This window comes from Aquarana catesbeiana, linkage group LG12 (genome assembly GCF_042186555.1).
Source record: "Aquarana catesbeiana isolate 2022-GZ linkage group LG12, ASM4218655v1, whole genome shotgun sequence".
In the NCBI taxonomy this organism is placed as follows: domain Eukaryota; kingdom Metazoa; phylum Chordata; class Amphibia; order Anura; family Ranidae; genus Aquarana; species Aquarana catesbeiana.
In genome coordinates this window covers 191,482,059-191,508,753 of record NC_133335.1, presented here as the reverse complement: position 1 = coordinate 191,508,753, position 26,695 = coordinate 191,482,059, and the positions used below count along the sequence as shown (strand labels likewise).

Sequence of the window (26,695 nt, the reverse complement as noted above, 5' to 3'; positions counted from 1 at the left end):
TGAGAACGGTATCTTTAGCAGTAATCAGCATGGATTCATGAAGAATCGTTCTTGCCAAACCAATCTATTGACCTTCTATGAGGAGGTGAGCTGCCATCTAGATAAAGGAAGGCCCATAGACGTGGTGTATCTGGATTTTGCAAAAGCATTTGAAACAGTTCCCCATAAACGTTTACTGTACAAAATAAGGTCCATTGACATGGACCATAGGGTGAGTACATGGATTGAAAACTGGCTACAAGGGCGATTTCAGAGGGTGGTAATAAATGGGGAGTACTCGGAATAGTCAGGGTTGGGTAGTGGGGTCCCCCAGGGTTCTGTGCTGGAGCCAATCCTATTTAATTTGTTCATAAACGACCTGGAGGATGGGGTAAACAGTTCAACCTCTGTATTTGCGGACGATACTAAGCTAAGCAGGGCAATAACTTCTCTGCAGGATGTGGAAACCTTGCAAAAAGATCTGAACAAATTAATGGGGTGGGCAACTACATGGCAAATGAAGTTTAATGTAGAAAAATGTAAAATAATGCATTTGGGTGGCAAAAATATGAATGCAATCTGTACACTGGGGGGAGAACCTCTGGGGGAATCTAGGATGGAAAAGGACCTTGGGGTCCTAGTAGATGATAGGCTCAGCAATGGCATGCAACGCCAAGCTGCTGCTAACAAAGCAAACAGAATATTGTCATGCATTAAAAAGGGGATCAACTCCAGAGATAAAACGATAATTTTCCCGCTCTACAAGACTCTGGTCCGGCCACACCTAGACTATGCTGTCCAGTTCTGGGCACCAGTCCTCAGGAATTATGTACTGGAAATGGAGCGAGTACAAAGAAGGGCAACAAAGCTAACAAAGGGTCTGGAGGATGTTAGTTATGAGGAAAGGTTGCGAGCACTGAACTTATTCTCTCTGGAGAAGAGACGCTTGAGAGGGGAAATGATTTCAATTTACAAATACCATACTGGTGACCCCACAATAGGGATAAAACTTTTTTTTGCGGAAGGGAGTTTAACAAGACACATGGCCACTCATTAAAATTAGAAGAAAAGAGGTTTAACCTTAAACTACATAGAGGGTTCTTTACTGTAAGAGTGGCAAGGATGTGGAATTCTCTTCCACAGGCAGTGATATCAGCGGTGAGCATCGATAGTTTAAAAAAACTAATAAATAAGCAACTGAAAGACCACAACATACAGGGATATACGATGTAATACTGACATATAATCACACACATAGGTTGGACTTGATGGACTTGTGTCTTTTTTCAACCTCACCTACTATGTAACTATGTAACTATGTAGCAAGACTACTTGCCTTGTTTCCTATGGTGTCAGTTCACACCACTGCGTTGCAGTACTTTATTCAGCACAGTGGGTTGAGAATATAACCAACGCATTGAAATACCACTGTGGTGAATAGTTCGTAGCCTAGATTTATACTAGTGCTGCTGAAAAATCATGCTTCTTTCAGTGAATTTTTTTTATTGCATTTATATGTGGTTTCATGTTTTTTTGTTTTGGCCAATGTCCAGTAATATCTGCATTGTCATTCTTGGTGCTAGGAGAAAGAGACTGGGTGGTAAGCACTAAAAATGCAACAAAAATTTACCAAAAGAAGCACACGCAACTTTCCAAAAATTACACAGCACCACAGTGCATTAATGTGAATGGGCACCATAGAGAATAATGTAATTTTTATTATCGTACATGGCAGCATGATGGCAAGCACACAACAAATCCGCACAACAAATGCCATTAGTGTGAATGGGGGTTAATGAAATGTCACTTGCAACAAAAAAAAAAAAGGAAAAGAAAACAGTGCTATTTTTTTGTGACTATTTTTATATAAATCAAGTCATTGTGTGGCATAATCCTGAATGACATGATTGATATGATGATGCACAAACTAGAAAAATAAGAGCCCTCAGGAATGTATGAGAGCACTTACAATGGAAATAAAGTTTTGAAAAATTAACTGTGTTGGCAATAGCAATTAAATTCCTTCCTTACCACAACAATGTGGAATAACCAGGTACAATAAATGTGAATTTGCTAGATTAAAACAAGTACTAAGAGAGTGGAAAATAAATGAGAGACATTAAACAACCACCTTGAATACCACCATACCTACTGTATATTGATAAACCATGGTACAAATAATGAAAGGGGGATTTTGTGTGTAGTCTCAAGGATAGTACATACCATACAGCTAGTAAAAGATATAATCTTAATTCATTTTTTTACTGCCACCCAATTAATACAAAAGTACTATGGGGCCCATGGTTGGGTGTTATGTCATGTGAAATATTTTTTTAGATCACATCCATTTATTTTGTATGTTCTATGATCATACGATCTCTACCCTCTCTGGGTCGGTTGGTTTAGAGTATGCATTGTTTTTGTATTGTAAAATTAATTAAAATGTAAAATTAATAATACAATTTTTTGGGATTTTATATCTTACTAGCTGTGATACCATACACAAAGTCACCTTTTATCATTTGCACCACGAGAAAAGATAAAGTATCCCAAATTCCTATTTTCTGCAGTATTAATTTCTGCAGTCATCAATAATGGGAAAAAACAATGAAAAACTGTTTTTGCTATGCAACAATAAGGGGTTGATTTACTAAAATAAAATAGACTGTGCACTTTACAAAGTGCAGTTGCTCTAGAGCTTAGTAAATGAGGTAAAGCTTCCCCCTTGCAAAGAATACCCAATCACGTGCAAGGAAAATAAAGAAAAACAGCATTTTTGCTTGCACATAATTGGATGATAGAAGTTGGAAAAGCTTTTGCTCATTTACTAAGCTCTGGAGCAAGTTATCTTGTAGAGTGCAACTTGCACTTTGCAAAGTACACAGTCTACTTGCCTTTAGTAAATCAACCCCTTAGTGCCAAGTAAGTGTAGGCAGGTGCCTATTAGTGTGTGGCTGTTATATTTAGTTACTGGACTGCCCAGGTGGCGAAGGGTTAACACAGGTTTTGCGTTTTTCCGGGCTTTTCGGGATCTGCCCTCAACCCTGTTTGGCTTATAAAAAGGGGCAGGGGAGGGCTGAGTTTAGAGAGAGAAGGGAAGCATGGGAAAAGAGTGAGAGTCCTCCTGAGAAGATGTAACTTGCAGCAACCCATGAACTGCCTGCACGGAAATCTACCTTCTCAATTAATTAACTTGTGACAGTTAATTAATTGAGCGAAGGGATTGGTAGTGAGGGGATGGGTACGCTGACTCCCTCCCTATCGGTCATTTCCACAAAGGCAATCGGGACTGAACCCACAGTATGGAGACCCCAAGGACCCAGCCGCATGGTACAGGAGAGCTGAAGGCGTTATGGACAGTTATAGACTACTACCTGGAAAGGTATGCCTGGGCAGCCTCAAGTTAGTTAGGGAGAATCTGTATTCTGCACTTATGGAACTATGTACTGAGACTGTTTCAGTAAAGGTTATCAACTATTTTATGCCTAGTCTGAAGTTATTCAAAGGGTGCATAAAGGTACATGGTGTATCAGAAGGACAGGGCCTGTAAAGCACATGTGGGGTTGAAGAGAAAGGAGCGGAAAGCCACTACAGGGGGGGTTGACTCAGCAAGAGAATGGAAAAAGTGTGTCTTTGCTACGGGTACCCATAGAGTGGTGGGAATGAATAGCAGCCAGACAGCGGAGAGGGGTACCAGGCATGGGTGACAGGTCCTCCAGTAGCAAGGGGATTGGTAGGCTCAAAAGCAATCGGCACCGAACCCACGGTACGGAGACCCCAAGGACCTAGCTGCATAGCAGGGGCGGCCCGTTCATTAGGGGCACCCAGGAGCCACACCCCCTATCTTCGCCAACCCATATATGCATAATGGATAGATTCATGCATAGCATTGGATGCCTAGCCCTGGGAGGAGGAGAGAGGAGACACAGCAGAAGATGCTTCCAGAGAGGATACCGAAGCAGCTTTCCCGAGCCCACCACGCTCTCACCGCCCGCAAGGTAAGGACAGTGGGTGGTGGTGGGGGAGTGTGTTAGTGCCGCTCCACCAGCGGCCCAGGGGGGGGGGGGGCTGTTTGCCATCTCCACCCCAAAAAAAAAGCCCCACCAGCTGCCACTGCCGCATGGTACGGGAGAGCTGAAGGAGTTAAGTGCATGCATGAGGTCTGCACTAGGAATGGGGTGACAGAGTTATGCTGGACTGATGGAATAGGGCAGAGGCTCAGTGGTGTCCCTCCTAAATGCTATATTTGGAAGACAAAGACAAAATTTATTTGTAAATGATAAAATATGATGTCACACTGAATAAATAGATAACAAACACGTCATACTTTAAAATTCCACACACCCGCGCAATGGCGACAAATGACGTACATTTTACTATCCATGGCCACGCTTTAAAAGCCTTTACAGGTTACCACTTTATATGTACAGAGGAGGTCTAGTGCTAGAATTACTGCCCATGATCCAACGTATGCAGAGATACCTCACATGTGTGGGACAATCGCTGTTTGCGTGCGTGACCGCTGCACGTCTTTGCCTTTGTGCACCAGCACGAGGGGACTGGGTCACTTTATTTATTTATTTTCAATGTTATTTTTACACTGTTGCTTTACTTTTTTTATCACTTTATTGCTGTCACAAGGAATGTAATCATCCTTGTGACAGCAATAAGCATGTGACAGGTACTCTTTATGGAGGAATCTGGGGTCGATAAGACCCCAAATACTTTCTTTGCACTTGAAAGCATTCAAAATGCCAAGATCGGTGTTTTTGAATACTTTTGATTTTCAAAAAAAGGCGCCGTTGACATCCCGATAAACCAGAAGTGATGTCATCTCGTTGCTTCTGGCTTACCATAGCGGAGACCCAATCAAAGCTGATTTCGGCTTTGTATGGGTTTCTCCATAGCCGGCAGACATGCTGGCTAGTAGCTCTGGTCTACCGGTGGGACAGGGGAGCCCAAGAGAGCAATGGAAGGCGGCAGGAGGGGGAAGATGTTCCATCCCGCTGCTTGTAATAGCAGCTGCAGGAATCCCCCCAGTACAACCACAAGTCAAATGACGTACCAGGTAGGTGATTTGGTGGCAAAAGGTTGGCTTTCACATGACCATGGCCCCGCCTGGTCCAGGGCATTGATCAGCACGTACATGAGAAGAGGTCACCCCACCTGCAGGGTGAGTAGGCCCTACCCACATGTGAATCAGAGACGCTGCTAGGGTTGCCACCTCTTCTTTAAACCAAACCTGAACACTTTAGCGGCAGTAAACATCACAGGATTATAAAAGACCTGGTACACCTTTGGGTGCCCCAAGGAGGGTAGTAATCTGGTGCTCATATTGTACCGCGGTGAACAGTGGGTGTAGCCAAATTGCTCTTGCTGATATCTATTTTGGCTATAGAGACAGTTTAACAGTTGTCAAATCTGAACATTTTATTATACAGCAAGGCATAAAATGATTACTTGCTGCTGGGTCAAGGTAACAGCAAAATAATAAAGCTTTTCCTGTTCTTTCTTAGTTAGAAAATGGCTTACATAAAAAATGAAAAAAACTATTGAGATTTTTCCTGGAGAAGGGCACTGCCTGTTCTCTGCAGCTGTGAGTCATCATAGAGGTGACTATATGTCACCTTCCTTTTCCGCTGAACGTTCCAGAGATGTTACAGCTGAAAGAAGCTATAGAGAGATACAGATCTCATTACATGAATGAATTTTCCTTGCCTTGGAACTTTTCATATACTGACATCATTATATGTACCATCAGCAAAGACCTATATAAGACAGAACTGCTTATACTGCTTTATAATCTCTGGCATGATTCTTCATTCTGTTATCACCTATATATAGTTATATAAGGTTATGGTGCATGCCATCAGGACCAGGACAAGGCCAACCAGTGTCCAGTGCAAAGATGCCAACTATCTTATACATATGCAAATCATGTGTCAAATTAAATATGAATGTGCCCCTCCTGTACATGAAAACGCCACACTCAGGGCAGCTGCCCCTTCTGCCCCCATTACCCTTGTCACAGCCCTGCATGTGGTAGCCCCCGTATGTCATCTGTTTTATTATTATTATCATTTTTGTTATTGTCATATTTTTACATCCAATGTAACTAAAAAGCAGAATACTGCTTAAAGCGGTAGTAAACCGCAGTTGAAGAAAAAAAAAATTCCCCTGCAAGGCAATGACATTATGAGAGACTTACCTTAAAATAAAGCCCTCCAGTGGCACGCTGTCACCGCTCAGAGGGCTTCCAACTTTACCTGGTCTTCCTTCCGGGTTCCCGGGCTCTGGCTACATGAGTGGCCTGGGACACGATGACGTCACACCTGAAGGTCTGGCTCTGATGTCACCGGCTGCATGCACCCTGAAAATCCTCTAAACGGTGCAAGTTAAGGAGATATTCACAGTATGTACAGGTAAGCCTTATTATAGGCTTACCTTTTTGTATAAGTGGTAAAACAGAGTTTACTGCCACTTTAATGTGAGACTTCAGCTAAAATATGTTGGATAAAGTGGGAAAGAGTTAGGACCTCTGTAAGTTTTTAATGGCTAAATATTGTACAAAAAAAGCAGAAAGCTATTGTTACAGAAGACGTTTATTGGTCACATCAGCCAACCTGTTTTAGGGGTTCTAAGGAATAAAAGTTAAGGCTACAACATAAATCTACATGCCCTACTTCTTGTATAAATCAACCCCATAATGTTCGTAAGGGAAGTGAAAGATAATCCATTATTAGGCCCCATTCACAACAGTGGACCAATTGGGTCCACCTGTCTGTTTTTCAGACGGATCCGATCAGACCACTTATTGTTCTCTGTGGAGTGGCGGATGGCATCCGATCCAGTCCTCTAAAAACACAAACCGTTGGGTGGAATGGACAGGCAGTTCATTTCCATCCGACCGCCCCATAGAGAACAGCAGGGCTGTGTCTGTGTCCGCTTTGCATAGCAGTGCAGACACGAACCTGTCATCCACCTGCTCAGTGGGGATCAGCAGAGAGATCCCCTGTTGAACAGGCTGATTCGCTTGACAGATTCCATTCCATCTGAAAGGGGCCTTAGACTACAAAAGGTAACAACATTGGGTTTATAACATTAAAGTGTGTGCCCAGTTAAAACGTTTTTTTAAATTTGTTTTGGATAGATTAGAAAAGTATTAGAACCCTTGTTGGGTTTTCTAAGCACCGTCACCTGGGGGCAGGTCAGTAGCCCTGTGTAAGCTCTCACCCAGTGCCAGACAGTAACCTTCTCAAAGCCTCTTTCCTGAGGGTTCAGCAGGCACACTGGGTGGCAGGAGAATGCAGGAAGGCAAGTATTAGTGGTGGAGGGGGATTGCTGACAAGTCTTACTTTGGCTGTAAGCAAAATCTTTAGTCCTTTTAATATGTAACTCCAGTTAAAAATCGTTTCTACTAATGCCGTATAATGTGGAAAACATTTAAAACCACAGTCAAGTTTTTATTGCTAAAGGTCATACGAAAAAGAGTGCCAGTCTATTTTTTTACTGTAGCAATTTATTGGGCACAAAGTTCATTCAAACAGCCAACACATTTTAGGGGGTTCTAAGGGACCGCTTTCATCAGGGCTACAACATGAAAAATAGGGCTTAAGAATGTTGCAAATATAGGATGTATGAAACAATGGCAATACGTCCAGAAAACATTATAAATTGTGTGAAATTGTTGTCAGATAATAGCAATGTAAAATGTTTTACAATAGATGCAAAAAATAATGCCAGAGGGAAACCTTCTGGATTTACAGTTTAATTACATTGGGGGGAGTTAACAGAGTAACAGCACCTGGATTACATGTACGTGGCACTGTGGTTCCCTGGGTGGGTGGAGGGTTGTAATTGTAGTGTCCACCAGTGGGTGTCTCGCAGCAGCTAGCAGATCCCAGTAATAAGTTTCCACCTGATGCTGGCTGCTGAGAGGGTATTTAGTTCTCCCTCTATTAGTGCCTCTTGCTCCAGTGTTTTGCTTGCTGCTAGATACTGTTAGCCATTACACAGAACACTGTATCCCGCTGGTTGTACATGCTCTCCCTTGTTCCTGATTCCTGTTTTGACCTCCCCCTTCCCATCTGCTCCCTGCACCTCCAGTTTTCCTTGCTTTCCTGAGTTTCCCATTTTGTATATAGTTAGTTGTTAGTTAGGCTTTCCATTTGTTAGTTATTTATCAGATAATTTCACTGGGTTTTTGATTAACTTATATTTTTATGTTTGCTGTATGCTGGATATTGGCTTACAAATATATGCAAATATACAAGTTTGCACCACTCTTCTTAACATAAAAATGGAACAGATGCTGCTCTTAAATATCCAAGGGGGTACAAGTCCCTTTGTTAATTAGGACAGATCAGTTCTCTGTGACAAATACAGCACACAGCTCAGAGAACAGGAGAATTGGAGCTGCATGCTTCCATCTCTCTGCAGTCCTAGTCTTGATTTATGGAGAGCGGGAGGGAGGAGGAGGGTGTTAACCCTGCAGTCACTGCTCATGTAGTGTAATCACTGCACAGGCAGAGAGGGATGTGAGCTGTCTGCTGACAACTCACATCCTGTATGACAAGGTCAGACTTGTCGGGAATCTGTGGCAATTTTCTATATGGAAAACAGCTGCATTCCCTCTGCTACTTATGTGCACACCCTGCGCTAGTTGCTATTTAACTCTGAAATAGAAAGTGGCACAGGTGGCGCACATAGACCTGAAACAGAAGGGAGTTTAGTGGCAGAGAGAGTTTAGTTAAAGGGGTTGTAAACCTTCAAGGTTTTTCATCTCAATGCATTCTATGCATTGAGGTGAAAAACCTCCTGTAATGCTGCAGCCCCCCCGAGCCCCCCCCTCTTTTACTTACCTGTACCTCCTCTATCTCGTCCCGGGGACGACCACACCAGCAAAAGCCGGTGTCTGGGGTCCTGATTGGATGGATTGATAGCAGCACAGCCATTGGCTCCCACTGCTGTCAATCAAATCCGATGACCCGGACGCCGGGGGGCGGGGCCGAGTCATGCATTCGGCTTATATGGACACCAAATGAATGACTCGGGAGCGTGCACGCAAGGTAACCCCCCGGGAGATCGCTTCTCCCGGGGGGTTATCTATTGCGGGGAGGAGCCGCGAGAGCCACCGAGGGACCCCAGAAGAGGATGTTCAGGGCCACTCTGTGCAAAACGAGCTGCACAGTGGAGGTAAGTATGACATGTTTGTTATTTAAAAAAAAAACAAAAAATGAAGCTTTAGTGCCACCTTTAATTCCCCAGTTGGACTCCAGATGGTCTAAACACTTGAATTTTACTCAGTCAGATTCCAATTGCATTGGTTCAGTATCACTGTGTGATTTAGCTGCATGAAGCAATTATTTCCTAGACCAAGAAGATGACAGCCAAGCATGTTTGGAAGAATGTTGGATGAAATCAAGAGATCTGAAAATGAGAGATAATACGGGGGGGGGGGGGGGGACTGAAGGGCTGCGGTAATGGATACTAATGCAATGATCAGAAGATTTCCTATGATGGAAATGACAAAGATGTTTAGGGAGACTGTAAGGAAAAAATACTTAATTTGTGAAGTTTTCCAAATCCTCAAATGAATTCTGAGACTTTTGTATAGTTCTTTCCACACATAATATTGATCGACTCCATAAATCTGCAGTATAAAAAAACATTTTTAGTCCATGATGGTTTAAGTCATCCAGATCATCTAATCAGATGTGGCAAATCAAGTCCAATGCCTTGAAAATGTTTCACCCCTAGTCCAAATTGCTTCTTAAATTGAGAAAAAGAAAGACACGACTTGGATGAGCAGTGGAAATTATTTTTAGGATTAATATGCAATTCAAGTTTTTTGCCTTAATGCATTCTCTGTTTGTTCCCCCCTTGCTCTCCTTAACTCTTACCTGACTCCTGTATCAATACAGCAATGTATTGATACAGGAGTCACAGGCTGTGCTGATAGCAGTGGGAGCCATTGGCTGCTGCTGCTTGTAAGCAGGTTGAAAATAGCTAGTTAGGTGCTGTCCTGGGTGGGAGGGTAGGAGTTAATGTTTTCTCGGTTCTTTGGTCTTTTGGTGGATTTTTCTCTGGGTTTGACCCATGTTCCTGTGTTATATAAAAGGGACAGGAGTCCATACTCATGGGAACCCAGGATTAAAGATGTTGAAGAAGACCCTTAGGGGGCCAGGGTCCACAATAGGCCAGGGAGAGAGAGAGATCCAGGACCCGTAAGGGAGAGAGATGGAGAACAACACCCATGAGGAGCAGAAGAATGTCACTCACTACTACCCAGATGTAAAGTCATCAAAACTTGGGGTTCTCCACGACGACACCAGCTGCTGAAGGATGCCTCGGATGGACTCTATAATTACATGGACACTACCTTTGCAGGGATTCTGGGGCAGCAGAAGTTATGGGGTGTAATGCAAGTAACCGGCACCACCTCATGGTTCTGGTCACTAGATACTTGGGGTATGAAGAAACCTCCGTAAGCATTAACACAGTGTGGGGTACAAGCAAGTGGTTACCTAGGATAACATGAGTTTACAAGCAGCCTGTCATTAAGCGTGTGCCTGAGATAGGTGGGATAGCCTCTTGCAGGAGGGAGTTGTTGGCACTCTCCCCATGAGCGGTCCATCTCCCATAGCAACGGGAGCAGACTCACGTCGCAGAGGTCCCTAGCCTGTGCCGAGGTACGGAAGAGTTAAGTGGAGTTAGGTGCACGTATGGAGTCCACTCTATGTGCACGGCGGGACCCCATACTGTTACTAGGAGTGAGGTAGCGGTGATCCAAACCTGATCAGAGCATAAGCAGAACATATTCCTCTTGATTTTTTTTTCTCAACCTCAACAGCCAACCCTGACTATTAATCCAGCTTTCCACCACCTCTTTTGCATACCAGGTTTTTGTCGCTGTCTGTACCACAGATGGAGATTTCTCATCACATTCTGAGCCAGTGATGGTAGTCACCAATCCATGAAACAAGGAGAATTCTTTTTCTTTTCTTTTTTTATTTTTTTTTTAGAAAATAGCTTATACAAGCTACTGAGTGTTGAAATATGAACATCCCCAATTATAATCAATGGATTGATTGGGTTTTAACATCATTGATTAATAGCAACTAGTTACTTCACATGTATTCGGTCATTAGGTAGGATTACATCAGAGTCCATGTTCATTAGATGTCTTCTTCAAGATAAGGCTGGCAGGGTGGTGGCCCATCTGGTGGTTCCCCATGTCTGTTGAGGTTCTTTGAGTCCGTGATGAGCTGGTGTCATAGATTTCCCCTTCAGACTTGTTTACTAGACATTGGGGTTGATTTGCTAAAGGCAAATAGTCTGTTCATTTTGCAAGGGAAATTACACTTGCATTTGCCCCAGAGCTTAGTAAATGTGGTGAAGTTTCACTTTTTAATCACTTCAGCCTCGGAAGATTTGGCTGCTGAATGACCGGGCCATTTTTTGCGATTCGGCACTGCGTAGCTTTAACTAACAATTGCGCGGTCGTGCGACGTTGCACCCAAACAAAATTGACATCCTTTTTTCCCCATAAATAGAGCTTTCTTTTGGTGGTATTTGATCGCCTCTGCGGTTTTTATTATGTGCGCTATAAACAAAAAAAGAGCGACAATTTTGAAAAAAAAAACACAATATTTTGTACTTTTTGCTATAATAAATATCCCCATTTTTTTTTTTTTTAAAAAGCTAATTTTTTTCTCAGTTTAGGCCGATATATATTCTTCTACATAATTTTGGTTAAAAAAAAATCGCAATAAGCGTATATTGCACAAAAGTTATAGCGTCTACAAAATAGGGTGTAGATTTATAGCATTTTTACTATTATTTTTATTTTTTACTAGTAATGGCGGCGATCTGCGATTTTTATCGGGACTGCAACATTATGGCTGACACACTTTTGACACATTTTTGGGACCATTGGCATTTATACAGCGATCAGTGCTATAAAAATGCACTGATTACTATAAAAAATGTCACTGGCAGGGAAGGGGTTAACACTAGGGGGCGATCAAGAGGTTAACTGTGTTCCCTATTTGTGTTTCTAACTGAGGGGGAGGGGACTGACTAGAGGAAATGACAGATTGTGGTTCCTAGCTATTAGGAACACACGATCTGTCTCTCCTCACAGAACAGAACAGAGATTTGTGTGTTTACACACACTTCCCTGTTCTGCCTCTTGTGCTGGCAATCGCTCGTGGCCGGCGGTCATCGAGACCTTCGGCCACGGGCATCGGCACCCACACAGTGCAGCGGGCACGTGCGTGCGCCTCCGGCGGCGCGCATACGCCTGCTATCCCAGTCCCGCGAGCCGACGTATAGCTATGATGGTTCGTGGGATCGTGCCGACCTGTTGCAGTATAATGACGGCGGTTGGTCGGCAAGCGGTTAAAGAATACCCAATCATGTGCAAGGAAAAGAAAAAAAAATATTTTTGCTTGCACATGATTGGATGATGAAAGTCAGCAGAACTTCACCTTTGCTATGGTCTGGAGTAAACTCCCTTGCAAAGAGCATCTTCTCTAGCAAAGCATGCAATCTAATTGCCTTTAGTTAATCAACCCCTTTGTAGTAAAGTAAACCCTTGCCTTTATAATGTTAGAACACGCAAAATGAACATCAGATGCAAAATGGATGAGCATTGATCATCTGTACTTTCCCTACACAACAGACAGCAATAGAAACCTGGCAGAGGTTCTAAAATCTTCATGACTCCATCCAAAATAAAACATTTTAGCTGGAGTTTCATTTTATACAGATGATGTGACATCAGAAAAAAAACTTCTGGTGCATCATGGCAGTTGAGTTTGTCTTAGTTCAGACCTTATTAAAGCTAAAATTTGGTTAAAAACATATTTTTCTTCTACAGCTTTAGTTACATTACTTACCTGTAATGAAGTATGTCTCACAATGTCAGGCTTGCTGGATTCTGTAGAAATCTTCACTGCAGGGCTGCCCTGTCCTCTTCCTGCTACTGAACTTCCATCGCTGTTGGGGTTAACAGCTTCAAGTCTCCAGGCTCAACTGCACTAAAGATGATCTGACAGGGATACGCCCCCTCCCGCCCTCTCCTCCACTGAGAAAAGTTCTATCACTGATTGCCTGTAACATGATCTGTGAGTGGAGGAAGAATCCCAGGACTGATCGGACTCTCATCCACACTTTTTTTTTACCTCTAATGCCTCGTACACACGATCGGACATTCCGACAACAAAATCCATGTTTTTTTTCCAACGGATGTTGGCTGAAACTTGTCTTGCATACACATGGTCACACAAAGTTAGTCATAAATTCCGAACGTCAAGAACGCGGTGATGTACAACGCGCCAAGAAAAATGAAGTTCAATAGCCAGTGCGGCTCTTCTGCTTGATTCCGAGCATGCGTGGAACTTTGTGCGTCGGAATTGTGTACACACGATCGGAATTTCCGATAACTGATTTTGTTGTCGGAAAATTTGAGAGCCAGATCTCAAATTTTGTGCGACGGAAATTCCGATGGAAAATGTCCGATGGAGCCTACACACGGTCGGAATTTCCAACAAAAGGCTCCCATCGAACATTTTCCGTCAGAACATCCGACCGTGTGTACGAGGCATTAGAAGTTTCTTAAGTGAAGGTGTCATGGCTGCAAACATTTCAATGTCAGAATGCATCTGTCCCAATAGAAAGGCATTAGGAGTCCCCTCGCATTAACATACAATGCAAGAAGCCCAGTTTCTAAATCTTGAACCCTTTGTTAGGACAGACAGTGTTCAAATCTGGTTTACAACTGATAATGAGATCCGTCAGCACAGTAGGCTTTTTCAGTGCTGGAGTTATCAGAAAAAAAGAACATTACAAAATGTAAGCAGCATTTTTTTTTTAAGTTATTCCAAAAGAGCATGTGACAAATATACTTTATCCACTTCAAGTCCACAATACATATATATATATGTTTCGGCTTCGAAGTGGTTTACCGGGATTATGGCTGAAGATATCAGCCATAACCCCGATTTTTTTTTTTTTTTTTACAGCCGACGCCTTGCTTTCTCATGAAAGCGTTCCGAGCGGCTCATGAGCTGCTGAAACACTTTCCAAAGCTCGCTGGTGTTTCTCGGGCTTACCGTTTCTGCCGGTTCACCTGAGAAATGGTCTGAGGGTGCAGCCGGCTAGTCTCAGAGCTGATCAATGAGTAGATCCTCTTTGATCGCCTTTATGGCCTTGGAGGACCGGAGCGACGTCATGATGTCACTTCTGGTCCAGGCTGAAAGCGAAAAATGTTTTTTAAATCCTTTGCTTTAAAAGGGAAAGGAGAGATTTGGGGTCTTTTTTGACCTCAGTTCTCTCCATAAAGAGGACCTGTCATTCTTATTTCTATTACAAGGGATGTTTACAAAAAATAAAAGTGATCAAAAATAATTAAAAGGAAAGTGTAAAAATAAAAAAAAATAAAAAAATTAATAAATAAGAAAAATATTTAAAGCGCCCCCATCCCTCCGTGCTTGCGCGCAGAAGCAGACGCATAGGTAAGTCGCGCACGCATATGTAAATGGTATTCGCACCACACATGTGAGGTATCACCGCAAATGTTAGAGCAAGAGCAATAATTCTAGTGCTGGACCTCCCCTGTAACTCTAAACAGGTAACCTGTAAAGGTGTTTAAAGTTTTGCCTATGGAGATTCTTAAGTACCGTAGTTTGTCGCCATTCCTCGTGCGTGCGCAATTTTAAAGTGTGACATGTTAGGTATCTATTTATTCGGTGTAACATCATCTTTCACATTTTACATAAAATTGGGGTGCATATTGTGTTTTGTTTTTTAATTCATTAAATTTTTTTTTTTTTAAATTGTGTTTGCCACAGCACAGTGCGATATAAAAAATTGCAACATTTTATTCCCTAGGGTCTCTGCAAAAAAAAATGTATAATGTTTGGGGGGTTATAAGTAATTTATTAACAAAAAATACTGATTTAAACTTGTAAAAAATAAATGCCAGAAAAAGCCTGGTCTTCAAGTGGTAAGGACCATTTAGATTTTCAAGATAAGCATTAACTAGAGTGGTTTTAGAAGGTAGGGAAAGCAGAGATGAATGCAAAATGACCATTAGAATTTAGTAAGTAGCATCATTTAGTAATTGCCTTAAGATCAGACGCGTTATTTTTGACCATACATTGGAAACTGTGTTTTGTTTTATTCAGTGTGTCCGTCCAGAAGCTGCAGTCTCAGCCAGGCTATATCTTATATGAGATATGGGAGGGAGAAGACTCCTGGAAAAGGTAAGTGTGATTCTTCAGTACGGGAGTCCCTATCTATTTACTCTACACAATTTTATATTTTATAAATATCAGGATTTTAATCATACCTCCCAACTTTTTCAGATGGGAATGAGGGACAACTATCAGCAAAAGTATGCAGGCATAGGACACACCCCTTGCCACGCCCCCTTAAAGGGGAATTTTACAAAAAACAAAGATTGGTTAAACCCACAAGGGCTTTTTTTTTACCACTACTATTCCTTTATATTGGCTTTTGGAATTTACAAATGCAGCAATTTAGAAATAAGATGAAAGGTTTAGCGCTGGGAAACACTTTTTGATAGATAAAAAGTGCATTTTATATAAATCTATAGAGATCAGACCAACATGAGGGACAAATGAGGAGGAATGAGGGACAGAGGGACATTGCTCCAAATCAGGGACAGTCCCTCCAAATCAGGGACAGTTGGGAGCTATGTTTTAATGGTTCTTTGTGCACTAAAATTAATGTTAGTGTATTTGTTACTGGCAAAATTATAAGTCTGATACGCAGATACACAAAGACTGTGCAACAGAAAAATTTGTAACTAACATCTTTTTATTCTACAGGTTATTTACTTAAAAAAAATATAATCTTTGAGGGTTTTAAATAATTTTTAAGTAAATTAAGCATCAACATGCGTGGCAAAAAATGAATAAAATGCTTCGATGGCGAAAAGGAATAAAGATGGGACTGTGCATGCTGCCACCTAGTGCTAAAAAGCGAGAATAACAGGTGCTCTTAGTTTAAAGAATATCATTAAATAGAACATATTCACAGATATGTGCTTTCATTAAAAACAACTAAAAAATATTTTTCATAAAAATAGAAAACCTAACAAGAGCATTGAGAAAGCTTGCACGTTTGATTATTTGCTGCATGCTGCATAGTTGGTAACATGTAAAATTTTGTAACATATAATTTTTTTAAACCTTCACCATTATTTTGCACACCGACTAAAATAAAAATCATTCTGACAGTGGAATTTTATATAATGGCTGTTAGGATAATAAAAAAAAAAGAGCTAAAATCACTAACATTTTGGGGTATACTTATAAAATACTTGTTGCATGAATGTAAGCATTCATGCACACTGAACTAAATGCCCTGTCATTTTTGTAATAGAGTGTAATTCCTGTATCTTCATCTTCATCTAGTGGCCCCAATGCGGTATAGTTTTCTCAAGGAGGTGTTTCAGCAATTACAGAATATTTTGTTCAGTGTGCAGGAATGCTTCAGACATTCATGCAACAAATGTTTTTGAAGTCATTTTCAAAAGACGGCTACAGTGGGGGCTTCCAGTGGCGGGAGGGCGTCAATAGATGTCCTCCTGTGCCCGCTCTGCTCTCCCGCCCTCTGCAGCATGCGGGTGGCACGCTCTGTGATCGTCGTGTGAGCGTGAGGTGAAAGGATGATAGCCGGTAACCGGATTTTGTTACAGGGACATTAATCCCACACAGTGCTCATCAGTGCCAACTAGTGCCACCTATCAGTGCCCACCAGTACTGCCAATCAGTGCCCACCAGTGCCACCTATCAGTGACCACCAGTACTGCCAATTAGTGCCCACCAGTGCCACCTATCGGTGACCACCAGTACTGCTAATTAGTGCCCACCAGTGCCACCTATCAGTGCCCATCAGTGCTGCCAATCAGTGCCCATCAGTCCCTCATCAGTGTCACCAATCAGTGCTGCCTATCAGTGCTGCTTACCACTGCCAAATCATCATTTTCACCTCTCAGTGATGCCTACCAGTGCTGCCTACCAGTGCCTATCAGTGCTGCCTATCAGTGGCACCTTTCAGTGCCCATCAGTGCTGCCAATCAGTGCCCATCAGTCCCTCATCATCGGTGTTACCTATCAGTGCTGCTTACCACTGCCTCATCATCATTTTCACCTCTCAGTGCTGTCTATCAGTGCCACCTCTCAGTGCCCATCAGTGACACCTATCAGTGCCCATCAGTGCCACCTATCCGTGCAGCTCAGTGCCCATCAGTGTCCATCAGTGCAGCCTATCAGTTCCCATCAGTGCAGCCTATCAGTTCCCATCAGTGTCCATCAGTGCAGCCACATCAGTGAAGGAGAGAAATTGCCTGTTTGCAAAATTTTATAACAAACTATGAAAAATTATTTTTTTATTTTTTCAAAATTTTCTGTCTTTTTTTGTTTCTGTAGCAAAAAATAAAAAAAACCCAGTGGTGATTAAATACTGCCAAAAGAAAACTCTATTTGTGTGGAAAAAAATGATAAAAATGTTGTTTGGGTACAGTGTCGCATGACCGCGCAATTGTCATTCAGAATGTGACAGCGCTGAAAACGGAATAATGGTCTGGGCTGGAAGGGGGTATAAGTGCCCAGTAAGGGTGAGATGTATTATGGGGGGGGGGGGGGGGGGAGATGTGAGATTCGTTGGGCTGGCCATACATTTTTAAATCCATTTTTCATCTTTGTTAGATCTGGTAAGTTCATCCACATCAATCCCACTACTATCAATGGGAAAAGCTTAGTTAAAAAAAAGAAAAAAAAGAATTTATGCACATACACAATTGGGTTGAAAACGGAATTTTTTCCCAACCTGTCCAATCGCTTTCCTCTTCAATCCTGCAAATTCCTTAGAATTAAATAGAAGTAATGGAAAGCAATCCCTAATTGCTGGATTTGACTGGCTGCATTTGACTTGTCTGCATAGAGCCTCTTTAGATGCAGCACACATTTGCATTGCAGGCAAAGCAGGTCCAACACAGAAATTTGCATTTAAACACGTGCATTTGAGCAGTACTGCATTCAAATGCAAAAGGCCCGTCTATACAAGAACTCACAGAAATAATTACAGTATCAGAAAATCTGAGTCTCAGTTTTGATAAATCCAAGTATTTTCTGCAGTAAAGGAGAAAAAAATTGTGTTTGTAGGCAGTAGTTTTTAAATAGCCATAGAATATAACTAAAAATTTGAAGTGATAATAAACCCTAAATTTTTTTTATGCACTCTATTAAAGTGGTAGTAAACTGCAAAAACAAAAACTTAAAAAAAAAAAAAAAAAAAAAAAAAAAAAAAAAAAAAAAAAGGTCTCTGCAGGATAATATAATAATGTGCTAGGATGCATCGCATCCTAGCACATTATGAAACACTTTCCTTAGAGCCCTTGCACACTGGGGCGGTTTGCAGGCGCTATTGCGCTAATAATAGCGCCTGCAAACCGCCCCGAAAGTGCCGCTGCTTGTATTCCAGTGTGCAAGCCCCGAGGGCTTGCACACTGGAGCGATGCGCTGGCAGGACGGTAAAAAAAGTCCTGCCAGCAGCATCTTCGGAGCGGTGAAGGAGCGGTGTGTATACCGCTCCTTTACCGCTCCTGCCCATTGAAATCAATGGGACGGCGCGGCTATACCGCTGGCAAAGCGCCTCTGCAGAGGCGCTTTGCGGTGGTATTTAACCCTTTCTCGGTCGCTAGCGGGGGGTAAAACCGCCCCGCTAGCGGCCGCATACCGACGGTAAAACGCCGCTAATAATAGCGGCGTTTTACCGCCGACGCCGCCCCCCGCCCCAGTGTGCAAGGGCTCTTAGAACAAAGCCTTCCAGCGATGCGCTGTCACAGCTGACAGGGCTTCCATCTTCAACCGATCTTCCTTTCGGGTTCACGGGCTGCAGCCGCTCGAATGGCTGAGCCGCCATGATGTCACTTCCGTGAGTCACTGCCAGTGCCGTGGCACAGCTCTCTCAATAGGCGGCATTGAGGGCGCAGTGTGCATGCACCGGTGATGTCACTAGCTGCTACTATAGTAAATAACTCCTAAACGGTGCATGTTTAGAAGATATTTATTGCACCTTTAAGTATTTCTTATATTAGGCTTACCTGTCAGTACACAAAGAAGGGGGGATTTACTACCACTTTAATCCTTTCCTATGTTCCAGTTTAACCACTTCAGCTCTGGAAGGTTTACCCCCTGCCCCCCCCACCAGGCTATTTTTTGCGATTCGGCACTGCGTTGCTTTAACTGACAATTGCGCGGTCGGGCAAGCTGTACCCAAATAAAATTGATGTCCTTTTTTCTCACAAATAGAGCTTTCTTTTGGTGGTAGTTGATCACCTCTGCAGTTTATATTTTTTTCGCTAGAAACAAAAAATGACAAACAATTCTGAAAAAAAAAAAAATATATTTTTTTACTTTCTGCTATAAAACATATCCAATAAAAAAAATGTAAAAAAATCAATTTAGGGCCAATATGTATTCTGCTACATATTTTTGGTAAAAAATCCCAATACGTGTATATTGATTGATTTGCGCAATAGTTACAGCGTCTACAAACGATGGGATATTTTAAAATTTTTTAATTTTTTTTGCTAGTAATGGCGCCGATCAGCAATTTTTAGCAGGACTGCGATATTGCAGCGGACAAATGGGACACCTAACTGACACTTTTGACACTTTTTTTGGGACCAGTGACACTAATACAGTGATCGGTGCTAAAAATATACACTGTCACTGTACTAATGACACTGGCAGGGAAGGGGTTAACATCAGGGGCGATCAAAGGGTTAAATGTGTGCCTAGGGAGTGCATACTAACTGTGGGGGAGGTGCTTTTACTACTGGAAGACATGAATCTGTGTTTCTGCCTCACAGAAACACAGGATCCATATCTCCCAACTTTTTGAGATGGGAACGAGGGACAACTATTAGCAAAAGTATGCAGGCATAGGACACACCCCCTGCCACGCCCCCTTAAAGGAGAAATATAAAAAAAAATGCTTAGTTTAACCCACAAGTGCTTTTATTTTTACCACTACTATTCCTTTATATTGACTTTTGGAATTTACAAATACAGCAATTTAGAAATCAGATGAAAGGTTTAGCTCTGAAAAACACTTTTTGATAGATAAAAAGTACATTTTATATACAACTATATAGATCAGACCAAAATGAGGGACAAATGAGGAGGAATGAGGGACAGAGAGGGACTTTGTTCCAAATCAGGGACAGTCCCTCGAAATCAGGGACAGCTGGGCGCGATGCAGGATCCATGCCTTCTGTACTCACAGAATGACAGTCTGCCTTGTTTACATAGGCAGACTATCATTCTATCAGAGTAACAAACGATCGGCGGGTCCCATCGGACATCAGGTCCGTGGGACCCGCTGATCAGCTCCCGCTGTGTAAAATGCAGGAGCAGCAGGAGCAAGCCGCCGCCTGTGCACGCTTGCCCCCGAAAACCGGAAGTGCAAAATCACATATATATATGTGATTCTGCACAGATTGGCCACCCTGTAGCAGTAAATCTGCTCTGGGGTGGTCGTAAAGCCGTTAAGCTGGTGCCATGACTACTGCCCCAGGTTTTCTGTTTCAGTGTGGCCACTTTCTCTTGCAGCATCCTCTGGAACCCCCCTTGCATGCAGGGACAAGACTTATGTCTCCCTAAACTGTGTACATCAATAGAAACACATAGCCCCGTAGCCAAGCATAGCAAGGCACTTTTCTCCTCCTCCCTCCTCCCTTCTTCAAGCTTACAGACTGCACTGTCCTCCAGTAGCTATTGCCTGTGAATACCAGAAGTTCAGGGAAGCAGCACTGAGAAAACAGGAGCCAGCAGCATTGGAAAGTGCAAGTGCTGGAATAAGAATGTTAACAAATACTGAGGAATGCTTATTATATTGTGCTCAATGTGCTAATCTAAAAACCATGGAGGGTTTAATACTACTTTCAGGGTAGATTTTTGTAATTATATGTCTTTTATGAACCTTTTTAATAAATATCTGTGATATGTGAAGCAGGGCAGTCATTGGCAGATCTGGAGCATGGATGATAAATCATCATTGAACAGCAGAGTAAACAACAGCTGAGTTGAAAGTCTACGTGCACCCGGCCACACTTGTTCAGTATTTAGCTCATAAGGCATGTTGGACTATATAATCAGAAAATCAATAAACCACCTGTGTACCTGACGAAGAACAATTCACAGCAACCTAATAAAACTCAGCAACAGACAGTATCTGCTACAGCTCAGCATATTAACACAATGGAATCTTATGAACACAAGTACAAGACCGATACCAACCAAAATGATATTCAAGCTTTGGATAGAGTGGGGGAGACACAGAACCTCTTCTATCATTTTATTTCTATTGGCAGTCACAAAGAACAGGAAGTAAAGGAAAATCTCCCCATTTCCTTTCTCTTTGCTGGTTGACAAAACAAGAAGGGAGGGGAATTTCTCCCAACAGGACAAAGGCATTATAAAAACAATGCTTCTTCTAGAGCCGAGTAGTGTTAGAAAATCTGTCAGGGTTTTATTACTGTGTGTCCCCATTAGGGAGATTTCTGCTCAGTTCCTGTCCGGGTGCCGAGTGTCAGTACAGAACCTCCTCTTTGAGGACACATGCAGCATTAGTGTTGGGCGAACAGTTCGCCCCGCCGAATGCCCTGCAATGTACTGCACAGTGCATTCTTTTCCCTGATTGGGCAAAGCTTTGCCCAATTAGGGCACAATAAAAGTTGGTAGTTAAGGAGCAGGGCCAGGAAGCCAGCCACGGCGTCCTTAACAACCGTTTAGTTATCAGCTGTCAATGGGCTTCCCCGCTGACAGCTGAATAAAAAACAAACATTTGACTCTAAAAATAGTAAAAATAAAGCGGCGTGGGGTCCTCCCCCAATCCATACCAGACCTTTCAGTCTCAAAAAGTAATAAAAACACAGAGACAGTTTTTGACAATTCCTCTATTAAAAAATAAAAAAACAGTGTCCCCCGAACCATTGCCAATCACGATGCCGACGCCACCGCCGGACCCGGAGAAAAAAAAAAAAGCTCCCCCGCCGTGAAGGCAAACTACGAATGGCTGGCTTGCCGTTTGACAGTTCTTATATAAGTAAGGGTGGGGCCACCTGGCAACATCACCTGGTGGTACCGCTCCCCTTGTAATGTCCCCAACCGGTACATGCTTTGTGAGTGACATTGTAAGGGGGCGGTGCCACGTGCCCAAAGTGGTTCAGGAGGGGGGTGCTTGGTCACCCTCCCCCCTTTTCTGACCTGCCAGGCTGTGTGTTCGGATAAGGGTCTGGTTTGGTGTTTAGGGGGACCCCACGCCGTTTTTTTTTATTTTGGCGTGGGGTTCCCCTTAAAATCCATACCAGACCCATGCTACAGATACGCCACTTTACAGGCAGACTAAGGGGTCCCCCCAGGCAATATATTTAAAGGAATTTTTTATTTTATTTTTTTATTTTTATTGTTGTACTTTAGGCATCAATAAAATCACTGCTCCTGAAAAAATGATTGTTTTAAAAAAATGTTTTGCATTGATGCATGTCCCCCAGGGCAGTACCCAGACCCCTATACCCTTTTTATGGCCAATTACTTGCATATAAGCTTTCAAAATGGGGACTTTTGATTTTTCCTGTTCGACTCCCATAGAATGGGGTTCGCCGTTCGGGTTAGAACGTTTCCCCTGTTCGGGAGTTCTGCTGCGAACTGAACAAGGGGGATGTTCGGCCCAACTCTATACAGCATTTAAAATATCAGAAGATGTAGACAGAAGTTACTGGTTCCAAAATTAATTCTGTTCCTCAAAGTGGAACTATAGGCAAAACGTTTTATTTGGATAGAGAAAGGGAGGGTTATAACCCCTGTTGGTTTATTTTTAGCCACCTGGGCCTCATTAGGGAGATTTCCCTTCACTTCCTGTCAAATAACCAAAACAGGAAATGAGAGGAAATCCCTGCAAATTAAGGGTATTTCCTGGGGACCACCAGAACCAGTGTCCCTATTGGAAGATTTACCTTCTATGACTTTTCTGGGGGAAAACCCAAAGTTTGGGATTGTCTTTTACTTTCACTTTCAATGATAATACTAAACAGGACAAATAGAGAGGATGAATTTCCCTAATGGGGCACAGACAACAATAAAAACCGACAGGTGTTCTAATCCTTCTTTACTCTGTCCAAAACTTAAAAAAAATGAAAATTGTATCATACTTACTGTAATTTTCTTTTCCTTGTGCCTATCTGTGGCAGCATACATGTGATAGTACTTCTGCCCACAGGATCAATGCATAGCTATAAAAAGTTAACACGCACACAACAGCCCATTCCCTGTGCATCGCTAGGAACGAACTGGGTGGGTTTATTATGCTGCCATGGAGACACCAACAAAAGAAAATTACGGTAAATATGATACAATTTTCTGTTTTCCTGGTGCCTCCATAGCAGCATACATGTGATAGATCAATAACTAGCTACCAGGGTGGGAATCTTCAGCAAGAAATAAGAAAGTGTGTAAGCTACTGGCTTCCTGCCAAAGACGGGTGTAGTAAAACTACTAAGCCCATTAGTAGTGCTGAAAGAATGCACCATAATAGAACATGATTGGCTCTCCTGCCTGTCATGTTGGTTGACATCTCTGCATAAGGTGCCCACGATGTTCAGATGCTGCTGGAGGAACGTACAGCAATTACTTTTGGTGGTTGCAGCCCAGCCATATAGTGGGACCTTAGATTTAACATTAGGAACCGCAAGGTGATTGTGCACTGGAGCCTTCTACCATTGTTGGTTTCTATGAGTTCCATTAAAAAAAAGGGAATGGGCTGTTGTGTGGGTGTAAACTTTTGATAGCTTTGCACTGGTCCTATGGGTGGAAGTAGAAGGGGCTACTATCAAATGTATGCTGCCATGGATGCACCAGGAAAAAGCTTTGCCTTTAGTTATACTTTAAGGTGAGTTCATACTATGTAGTACAGTGACTCTAGCTGGGCAGGAAGGAAGCTCAAAGACACCTTGAGTGGACAATGGAAGGTTCAAGGAAAATGAGAGCACCACAACAAGATTTGGAGTCCAAGTATAATTATTTCATTGCTGAAGTCTAAAGATAACAAAGGTGATGATCCCACGCGTTTCATGGGCTGTAAGGTTCTCCTTTCATTTTTTTTTCATATTTTGGACTCTTAGTGGTTAATTGGGGTTAAATCAATTCTGGAATAAATTGGCTCCCTAATGTAAAATGCCTACGTTAGCAGGAGCATTCAAGCTCAAAACTAGGCAATATAAGGAGCTAGTTTATTCCAGAGTTGATTTGACCCCTGATAACCACTTAGAGACCAACAAAACCCCCGATAAATGGGGAACCTCAAATCCCTTGAAATACATGTCCTAGTCAGGCATCTTAGGAAGGACTTGTGGAAGAAGTAGGTCTATTGTTCAAAAAATTAAATAAATAAATATATTTACATTCTTAAATTAAGACCTGTAGGGAAAACATATAGCTTATTGATCAGTAATCAGAGTTTCACAAATCACACAGTTGTTTATTGTACATTTTCACTTTTTCTTTTTGTTAGTCATCTTCAGTGTGTACAAAGCAAGGCTTTTCAGAGAGCATCCATCGATTGTCTGGAGGGCCCAGAGATGATCAAGACCATGCTATTCCCAGGTGAACATCCGCAGAGGTCTATATTTGCAATAATGCATTATTGGTTCGGTGCGCCTAGTAAAAAATGGTCTTCTCACTTGAAGGTTCATTTGAACTATTTATTTTTTCAGGGCTTGGGTGATAATGTGTAATGGTATGGGGAAGAAATGATCTTTGTAGTCTGAATAGGGACCGAATGTGACCTGAGTGCAGTGATAGTAGCAGACCTAATCATTGTTTGGGGGAAGGGAGTCAACCAAGCAAAATTACTTAGAGGAGCTCCAGGCTCCCCCCAAAACATTTCAAGTCAGCAGCTACAAATATTGTAGCTGCTGACTTTTGATATAAGGACACCTAACTGTCCAGGGATCCAGCGATGTCCTCACCAAAGCTGATTCTTCAATCAGCTTCAGGTGCAGGTGCCTGCATGGCAAGCAAGGGAAGCAGGAAGTGAAGCCTTGTGGCTTCACAGCCAGTTTCCTACTGTGCATTCATGAGCCACGCGGTGCCTTGTGAATGGTACTGTAATCTTCTGGGACCTGTGATGTGTCCCAGAAGACTGGGGAGAGGGGGGGGGGGGGTAGCGATCTGAGCTGAAAATGTGAGCAGGTACCTGTCAAAACCAAGTGCCCACTCCCCCCAAAAAGTGCCAAATGTATTAGTGGAGGGGGAGGGTGCAAACAAGTGGATGGATCTCTGCTTTAAATGCAGTAGAGAAAAGTGAAGTTACCATCCTGACTTTGTTGCCTTGATGAGCTGTGTAAATTTCAAGTCTGCCTTATAGGGCCAGCACACTGGTTAGCATTTATGCCTTGCAGCACTGGAGCCCTTGATTTGAATCTTGGCCAGGATACAATTTGCATGGAGTTTGAATGTTCTCCCTGTGTTTCTATGAATTTCTACCCACTTTCCAAAGACATGCTGGTAGGTTAATTGGCTCCAGTTTGTGTGTACAAATTAGCTATGCACATGTGCTACATTCTTCAAGCCTGAGCAATTGGGAAGGGTTGAGGAAAGACCTGATGACCAACCTTGTAAAAAAAATTTGACAAAGCAATTCTATGGAAAATGGCTCTCAAGTGTATCAGACATGATGCCCACAGAGCTGACCAACAGAATCACTGAGTTGAATACAATTTTACTAATCTATATTTATAGCCTGTATTTTAGCTGTGCATTTAGCTGTTTGCCCTGAATTCATTTACATTTCTCAGAATCCAAAGCAATGACAGCCCTTCTTTTTTGTATTTGCAGCTTCCTGGTGGTTTTTTGAGTCCTAAGCGACCACAACGTTCCATGGGGATAAGATCCGTGTTCTTTGGACTATATATCAGTTACCTTTGGGTAACAAAAGCAATTTACGCATCCTAGCAACCTAGTCTTCATGTCGTCGGTTGAGTTTTAACCCTTTTCCTTTGCTCTGCTCTTGTTCGTGATTTGGTTATCATCTTTTTCTCGATAACTTTCCCACAAAGAATGTATATCGAGCTACTTTAAAAGTGCAAATATTTAGATTCCTGAGAGGGTGTACAATAAAAATACAGTTGCTCTGTGTGAGTGTGACCTTATTTTCAATGAGGCGTTTCCTGATGATGCCACCAGTCTGAGCTATTTACAGAAATGCTTGATGTCACCAGGGCTGCTGAAAAGGCAGTACAGCCAGCCCTCCTGTACTGGGCCCGGGCCCCATCAGTGGAAAAGGGGGGCCCAGGCACCTGCTGAGAACGACAGCTGGTTGAACTGTCTTATTGCAGACACCAATCCTCTTCTGCCTCCCCCTGCAGTGCTGCCAGTTTCTCCATCTCTTTCTCCCTCTGGCTGCACCGCAGAGGGACTGCTTCTAGCACATGTGCCCCTTTCACCTACTGTCTGGGCTCCCCCTGTGTGCCACTTTCCCCTGCAGTGCTGCCAGCTTCCCTCCTCTTCTCTCCCGCTGGCAGCTGCTGCAGGCACACAGGGGGATGATTCAGGATGGAGAGCAGGGGAAGGGGACGGTAAATATGTAATTTACTGGCCCCTTCCTTACCTGAATGAAC

General features: G+C 42.6%; 1 protein-coding gene across 1 annotated transcript in view; it reads left to right on the top strand.

Annotated features, from left to right (window-relative positions):
* The window catches only part of NECAB3 (N-terminal EF-hand calcium binding protein 3), a 137,689-nt gene extending 111,476 nt beyond the window's left edge, over positions 1-26,213 (top strand). Inside the window, exons 11-13 of the mRNA XM_073606350.1 lie at positions 15,171-15,248; positions 24,589-24,680; positions 25,914-26,213. Of these exons, the coding sequence (XP_073462451.1) occupies positions 15,171-15,248; positions 24,589-24,680; positions 25,914-25,939 (196 nt within the window). The 3' untranslated portion in view covers positions 25,940-26,213. The remainder of the gene's footprint in view (positions 1-15,170; positions 15,249-24,588; positions 24,681-25,913) is intronic.
* The last annotated feature ends 482 nt before the right edge of the window (positions 26,214-26,695 follow it).